The sequence below is a fragment of the Rhagoletis pomonella genome, unplaced genomic scaffold (assembly GCF_013731165.1).
Source record: "Rhagoletis pomonella isolate Grant_MI unplaced genomic scaffold, Rhpom_1.0 Rhpom_scaffold_00007, whole genome shotgun sequence".
Classification (NCBI taxonomy): domain Eukaryota; kingdom Metazoa; phylum Arthropoda; class Insecta; order Diptera; family Tephritidae; genus Rhagoletis; species Rhagoletis pomonella.
The window spans coordinates 43,001,282-43,010,069 of NW_023458561.1; the positions used below are offsets into that span (position 1 = coordinate 43,001,282).

Consider the following 8,788-nt stretch of genomic DNA (forward strand, 5'->3'; position numbering starts at 1 on the left):
AATGTTTTTTTTATTGTTTTAAAAAGAAACATATATTTTTTTATATTAATTTTTAAAAACCTTTTTGCCAAAAAGTGAACTACCTAACGCTAAGACCTTATCGTTAGCAGAGTCTTACAATTAGTCTTTCGAAAGACAGTAAAGAGCTTTCAAGAGCGCTGTATCACCAAGCACCTACATACATACCACCAACCATAGACACTTTCGTTCATATTTTTGTCTTAGTTTAAACCGGCCCACCGTTGTTCTGTGCGAAAATGTATAAATTTATGCCTCTCATTTTGGTTAATTTGCTTGAATAGCCACAATTGTGACCATAGCAAATTTACATGTAATTGACTAGCAGGTTGACGCTTTACGCTTGCCGTAACTTTGTCTTTGGTTGCTTGTTCCTTTTGCGCTGAGAGCCACAAAACCAACTCCATCACAACGATCATGGCTTATGTTTTTGCTGTCGTTGTTCTTATTATTGATATCATCGGCTCTCTAGTTACTTACCTAAGTAACAAACATACATATACATGTATAGCAATTGGCGTTAATGTATCAGTCGCTACTCGCACTAAGCAACGAAACAATTCAATAAATAAATTTGTGGCACCTTGTACATATGTATATATGTAGTATATACTTACACTTGTGCATAAGTACATATGTATGTAACGTGCACAAAGTTCAAGCGAATCTTCACTTTAAGCCACACCAGTGTAATGAGGTGTATGTGGTTTTTGGTATAAATATTCCTTCTCATTCTGCTTGCCACACAGTTTACAACATACACTTTTCAAGTGCTGTTTAACGTGGGCGATAACTGTTTGGCGTTTAAGTTGTAATATCCTTGAAAAGGATTATCTTATTGGAGCGCGTACATAAATAAAAACCTAGAAGTGTGTAGATAAATTACACAGAAATGAAAATAATTGTAAGTGAGTGTGAAATGATTAACTAGTGAAATTGTGGTAAAGGACATTTGAATCTGCAGGAAAAATGCTATACATATTTTGTTGAATAAAAGAAATGGCATAGAAAGTCCTTCTAAGTGTAATAAACATAAACCCTGTACTTACTTATTATTTTGTTGTATCCTTGTGGCAAGACTTTAATTAAGTGGAAAACGTTTAAATCTATAACAACCGTAATAAAATTTACACAAATTAGAAACATAAGTTTTTAACAAAAGTCTTTAATAGTATGTAGTACATGCATACATATCTGCATACATATTTTGAAATAAATTATTTTGAGAATATTATTTTGTGTTACAAGTGAGCGGACCACGTGACCTGATCCTCGATAATTTCGTCAAGTCACGGAGTCGAAAAAGAGAGTATAGCTTTGTAAAGTACCGGCATATAGCCGAATCTCCAGGTCCCGGCAATTTTATCTTACTCAGTAGCTTTAAATTTATTTTGATAACATTATTTGAATTTTTATAAAAAATCGAAGTCATTCTAATGACGGTATGTTTTGTAGTTTTTATGAGTATAATTCCTTCAGCACAAAACGAGGGCATTTAAAAATTGTGGCAGATAGTAATTTTTATATTGAAAAATGTATCAAACGTTGGAAATAAATGTTACTCGTAATTATCAATTATTAATTTATTTTTATTTTTTTTTTGTTTATGTGGCATTCCACACTACTTAAATTGGTTAAAAACTAATTTTGCTCGATTTTCGAATATGTTGCAGAGGAGGTCCTAAAGTGTTTGTAAATGCGCAAAAAAAAAAACAATTATTTTTTTACAGAAGTTATACAACATCCAAAATACATATTAGGTGTCTCGCCATAAGCCATTGTCAGGAGATATGACCAATCAAAGAAATGATTATGTTAATATTAAATTCGCGACTTATCACAAAGTAAGTGGATTATTGCAAAATAAAGTATAGGAAAAAAAAGACTACCTGGATATCTACCAAAGTACGTAACTATCTTGGTTATACGAAAGAAAATGTTTTTAAATGGCCAACTTCACGTATTTGGATCCAATTTTAATTTAAAATTTTAATTTTTTATCAGTCACTGCTTTACGAAACAATTAGTATGTCAGACCCTAAATCGATACACCATTAAAATCTTTGATATCACTCCATCACATATATTTTTTGCAGATTTTTAAAACTTGCAAACATGTTTTTTAGCAATTTTCTAAATTCTTGATTAACAAATAAATAAAAAAAAATTATAAGTCTCTCACTCTTTGTTAATAAAAAAAAGTACTAATGGCCTACGATTTGGCTCAAATTTGGCACACAGCCTAATTTCATGCTACTTAAGGCTCACTAAAATTGGCCTGAAAAGTTTAAAAAAAAAAATTCCTAAAAATTATGGGCGTGAAAAATAGCCTGCCTTTAAAACTACAATAGCCAGTTTAACGAAAGCAATTTAAGTGGAAAACGATTTTTTTGTTTTGAATTTAACATCAAAATTGAAAGAATGAAAATTATGTTTTCACTTAAATATCTGTTGAAACCAGCAGTAATACTTTAGGGTTTGAGTAAAATGCTGAAATATATGTACATCCAGCACTATTATTCTTAATTTATTTTACCGATATTATTCCTCTCCATCCGCCGAAAGCTGCAAAAAGAGCTTACATAATTAAGATCACGAAATTTCGTTATTAAGAAATGTTAGCTATATGATCAAAAAATGTACAAACCTGACCCTTCAAAATCAGCTTTGCCTAAAAATTTGATTTTGCATGCATAATTTTTTTGCATTTGAACTCGACCGATAAAAATTTTAGTGTTTTCACTTTTTGGGGTAACTTCAAAATTCTGTAACTTCTAAACTCTTTGAGGCTCCACCTCGGAAAATATATTATTAGAAAGGAAATTGTTTATACTTTATATCAAGTCAAAATCAATTTGGGAATACGAATCCAAGCAATCTTTAATAAAAATATTTTTCAAGCTTCTTTTGAAACTCACTTTTCCATCTTGAAATAACAAAATTACAAAAACACTTAATCTCTAAACTCGAAATCTCGAAAAAAAACTGAAAGCAATCCCAAAGGAACATTCGGCTATTATCGCTTTTGATTTCGGAATGAACTGATCGCTTTTGTTCGAACGTGTCCTATGAAGAGATTTATTGTTCCCTTTTATAACCGAAAAAAATAAAAATAAAAATTTGCGCCAGCTGCGATTCGAAATTGGGCTCCCAGGTTTGCTAAGCTAAAACTCTCTCTACATGCTAGCATTGTATATTAAATTTTGTTGTTGACTAACTGCCTACATATCATTAAATTATATCATTGTACCTGATAGAGATGGTTCGGGGATTAATTGATATCCGATTATACCAGTAATGGATGAATAGAGGCTAAATGATCTCCAATAATAGTTTTGCGAGACTAGTTGCGACTAATTAATGCCGGAATGTACACAACTAAGACTAATCCCAGAATATTCTCTTTAGAGATTCGTCGCACAATTTTTTCCAGAGATATGACCGCCAGAGAATATCGGCCACTGAGTTTACACTAAAGCTGAAAGCGATCGGCGAAGGAAAATCTGTGCTACAAAATATAGACGATGTTAATCAAATCGAACGATTCATAAATGATTTTGTAGTAAAACTCACTGTAAAATGATAGTCGGCATGTTCAGCGAGGATTTTCAGGTTAGGTACACTGATGGTCCAAACTTGAGGATGGGAACACTGGGGCCGGCGTTTATGAACCCAGATCTCAAAAATCTGTACCGATGGACATATATTCAACCATATTTCAGGCGGAAATTTTCGCAATTGAAGTCTGTTTCTTCGCAGAGTAACTAGTGGAGCAACGATAAACATCAGGCCAGACAGCCAGGCAGCGTTAAGAACACTTAATTCTTGCAAAATGGTGTCAAAGTTAGTAGACAGTTCCAAATTGTTACGGGTAAAACTAGGAACCAATAACAGAGTAATATTGTGGTGAGTTATTGGCTATCAAGGCTTCAACGGAAACGAAAGGGCTGACACTGCAGCGAAATGCGGTACCCAGCGGAGCCAGATCGGCCCTCAGCCTTTCAGTGGTCCATTCAGAGGATATATGGCAGAGCTCCTAATGGGATGGGACGACTTGCAAATTGCAACCCAGTGGCGCACGACAGAGGGCACAAGGCAGTCTAAAATATATTCATTACTCCCATTCGTGGCATCTCTGATAACTGGCAAGGCACTGCAGACTGAGGTACCATCTACACAAAATGGTACTCACGAACTGTAGGTTTCGTGGGGTAGAGGCGGAAACCTCGATCTATACGCCTTGGGGAACGATTGTCATCACCATCCAGAATGTGGAACATGGCACCCTCCAAAGTGCTTAATTTTCAGTGCCATCTTATGCCAATTGGAAATGCCAAGTGAAGTCTTGGTGTCTGAAATGCGCTAGTGTTAGCTGATGTTCAAGATAGAATGACCACGCTGGTTTTCATAGAGCTTAGTTGAGCCATCAAATTTTTGTTTTTATTTGCATGTAAAATTATGGGAAACAATTGACGATAGGGCCGACTATTTTTTGCTAATCTGTAACACAATGCGCTTATCTACTAAATTACTCCGCTCATGTTTCATAGTATCAAAGGCATATGAAATATTTGTAACTCACTCTCTTTTAATGATAAACTTTGTTTTCATACAAATTTCAGATTAGTTTTGTGGTTGCTTTGCTGCTCGATTTAACATTAGCGCGACCTCAGGGTCCCACGAAGGAACCCATACCCATAATACGACAAGAGCAGGAAGTCAATTTCGATGGATCCTACAAGTATTCGTACGAAACGGGCAATGGCATCGAAGCCGAAGAGGAGGGGTATTTGAAAAACGCGGGCTCCGAAGCGGAGGGACAGGTAAAATGTTTATTAAAAAAAACACAACAACAAGTAGTACAAATTAGTGGTATATTAAGATATGATAACTTCATGCAGTTTCGCATGCCCTCGCATGCATAAAACTACTTTTTTAAATGTACAAGTGTATTTGCAAATGAACCTGCCACAACAAACGATAAATCAAAGCAACGATAAGCGATGCTTTAAAAAATATTTGATAGAATTAAACAAATTACAATGCTCTCTGGCCACAAATACCGGTTCACGAACTCGCAACGCACCCATGCCTCGCATGTCAAAGTGGCAACAAAAATTTGCTGAAGAAGCGATACTACGCTGATTCATTCGCACGGCAACTTGCCAGAGCACTATCGGCGATGAAGATCCGTAAACGCCCAATAAATTGCTGCTGTAAAGCACTTTGACGTTGGCAATGTTAGAAGTTGAACGTTAAATCAATGAAGAATTGCTGTTGCTGCACTACAACTATGCTGTGAACGTACACTTAAATATACACACAATTACGTATGTACATACATAGCTGTATGTTCGGTTTTTCCATGCATTGTAGGCGGCTGCCACGTGACTTTAAGTAGCCATGCATGCTACTATTCAAATCCGCAAGAATATTCCAAGCGCCAACGTCATTGATGCACCCATAAAATTTTACGCTAATTTGGCCAATGCAGTTGGTGAAAGAAAGAGAAATCGATACCAACGGCTAGCGGATGCCGGTAAAAAAAACACCCGCCGCGCTGTTAGCTCTCATTGCTGGCTGCAACCGCCTGATTGTTTCTCTAAAATGCGACCTGCATGCAACTGCCAGTAGAAGCTGAGGATGCTCGATGCAATGTGATGCATTTATGTACACATGTTTGTATGTACGTTCGATTACGCTTCAAGCTTGTACTAGCACATAAATCGCGGCGCGGCCGGCACGATTTCAGCGCCCATTGTTGCTCAATGATTCATCGATTACGAGCGCGGTTCATTGGTTCAACAATTCGAGCCAACTATGTAGCTATAATCCAGATTGACATTTGTAGCCATTTGTGGTTGCATGCCACATAGCAACATTAGCAGAATTGCCGCAAACCAAATCATCCACCTTTTGTCGATGTGGTTGTAGTCACGACGTATTGATGTTCAAATAAAATACCTACATACGAATATTACATACATACATACATACATACATACATACATATACAGTAGAAATGTTCATTTTCACTTTTAATTTAAACATCCTCTTCTTTTAATTCTCTTTTCCTCATTTTCTTTCATATGCCTGCATTTTGTTCACACAGTCAGCACAGGGCTTTTTCTCGTACACTTCACCTGAGGGTGTGCCCATACGCATCACTTATCTCGCCGATGAGAATGGCTTCCAGCCGCAAGGTGATCATCTTCCCACGCCGCCACCAATTCCGCCAGCAATACAAAAGGCGCTCGCCTATTTAGCCACCGCACCACCTCCACAGGATCAAACCAACGCATTTGCGGGTAATCGTAGGGGTTAAGAGAACGATGTCAAAAGGAAGCTGTGAATGGTAAATGATAAAAAAAATACGAGCAACAACACACACGCGCGCGGACGAAGGCACATGCACACACGTTTGCTATTGTTTGGAGTTGTGAGAGTACGGAATTGTGAGAGAGCGACGTTGTTAAGGAGAGTGATTGTTTTCATAGAGATTATCAAAACAAATATGTAAATGATATTATACTTATTTAGTTAATGTAGTGATACGATAAGATTGATTTCAATGAAAAATAAAATAAAAACGAATAGCGTATTATGGACTACGCCGTTTAAATGTTGCATTTTATTTTATTATTTTATAATTGTTTATGATTTCGATTGCCACAATCCTGATCAAATTACTTTAGATAAGCAATTCTTGTATATGCATACATATATTTTAATAGTAAAAGTATATTTTTTAAACAAGCTTTCTAAGTGTGCACTGAATCGGACCAAAAGTATGGGGTTTTCAAATGTGTCGACTCTTGCGCCACCTATTGGTAAAGCTTTCTTTTCGCTATTCCTTTTGATATACATATGTAATATATATGTATGTATTCTACATATACTTGTATGTATGTAATATATTGATTTTATGTATATTAGGGTGGTCCTTAAAAAGCAAATAAACAATTTTTTCAGTCTCACTACCTCAATCGGTAATACCACGGCCACAGTTATCACATATAAATTTTGGTCCCAATTGGAGACGGTTAAGGCATGTCGCACATGGGGCAATGTTCAGATTCCTCTATGAAGATTCAAAAATTTTAAATTTAGTTTCTTTTTCATCTAATACCCAAAATCGATACTACCTCAGTCTAAAATATAAAGTATAAATGTTGGTCCCGATTGGAGTCGGTTAAGGCGTGCGGAAAAGAGGCCAAAGGCCCGATGCATCTATGGAGACTCAAAAATTTTTAAAAATAATATCTTATTCATTCAATACCCAAAATCGTTACTACTAAAGTCGAAGATATCATATATAAATTTTGGTCCCGATTGCAGTCGGTTAAGACATTTTCATAGGGTAATTTGAACTTTGCCGCTGCGCGACACGCTTTAACCGTCTCCAATCGGGCCCAAAATTTGTATATGATATCTTCGACTAAAGTAGCATCGACGTAGGTGTTTAGGCTCAGGAAATCTGATGTGAAAATTTCCTTCCTACATGCAAAAACCACCCTAATGTATATATGTATATATACAATGTCTGCAGCCCTTATCTAATTCATGTCCAATCTGTACTACTTACTTGAGTATGTGTAAATTGTGTCGTTATTGCAGTGGACAACAGTGACGTACGTGCTAGGACTCTTATGCTCTGACTATTTGTGTGATGACAGCGAACTCGTGCCACCTTGTCTAAAATCTCGTTTGGTACCAAACGGCTCGGAGATATTTCCCAATTCTGACGGCCGTGTTAGTTTAGCGGGAAGATCCAATTCAGACATTGCGGCATAAAGGCAACTTATTTGTAGAAAACCGCATTCCAACGAAAATCCAACACCGCATGATCCCACTTGTCTTGTCTGGTCCCGTCCCTCGATTTACCTGGGTGACGCTTTCCTCATTATTGTTCTGGTCATTTCCGGTGCATAACCTGATAGGAATTTAAACGTTCGCCGTGGTTGCTTTCCAGAAAATGGGCTCTCATTGGAGGCTTTACTTTTGTTTTCATTGCAAGTTTGTTTTACGTGTCGAGTCCCAAGCCCAGCGCAATTTAGGTTGAGTAAAAGTTTTTTACCGATCCGCTTTCTGCCGGCCGTACCTCATGGTAGACAGAAGCCGCAGACTTCAGTGGGCCCTTAGACCATTACACCGAATAAGATGATGAAACCTCACTAAAGCTCCTCACTTCCCTGGCGTTACCCAATTTTCCACACGGGTTGATTACCGCATCGCGCACATGAGTTGCACGCGTTGCCCAGTGTACGCGAACGGGTACAACTAAGAGGGAAACTAATTGTATTGCTGTTTTGACGGCACTGCAACAAATGATTACGTACATCTGATTTTAGTTAAACTGTTAATGAATCATTTTTATTCAGCTGCATCATAGTTGCTATCCCTAATAAAATATGTATGAAAGTTAACAAACGCGTAAATAAATTAATAGATTATATTTTTAATGCAATAACAGTATATAGATTTGTATATGTACCATGCACATGGCTACAGCATTCTTGACTACTTTGACATTAATGGGTATTATGAACCCAAATAGATAAACCACATTCAATATGGCCAATCATTAAGGCCGCCTAGATTGGGCGTTCCCACGACACAGGAAAATCTGGTTTGCAAGTGGCCAAGTGTCTTGGGGCCGATACGAAATATTATTTAATCGATCTTCTAGGGCGTAAAATGAAATCAAATAAAGTAAGATACAAATAATTTTTAATCAAAAAATAAACGACTTCATTGTTCATATGCAAAT

General features: G+C 36.7%; 1 protein-coding gene across 1 annotated transcript; it reads left to right on the plus strand.

Annotated features, from left to right (window-relative positions):
* The first annotated feature begins 778 nt into the window (after positions 1-778).
* Positions 779-6,616, plus strand: LOC118743724 (endocuticle structural glycoprotein ABD-4). The gene is made up of 3 exons (XM_036476486.1): positions 779-922; positions 4,641-4,841; positions 6,131-6,616. Exons 1-3 carry the CDS (start codon positions 911-913, stop codon positions 6,341-6,343), a joined length of 426 nt encoding a protein of 141 aa, XP_036332379.1. The 5' UTR covers positions 779-910; the 3' UTR covers positions 6,344-6,616.
* Positions 6,617-8,788: the final 2,172 nt, after the last annotated feature.

Excerpts from the sequence above, each read along its gene's own strand:
- LOC118743724 (XM_036476486.1), top strand. Across the intron at positions 4,842-6,130 it reads GCTCCGAAGCGGAGGGACAG|TCAGCACAGGGCTTTTTCTC; the intron begins GTAAAATGTTTA and ends TTGTTCACACAG.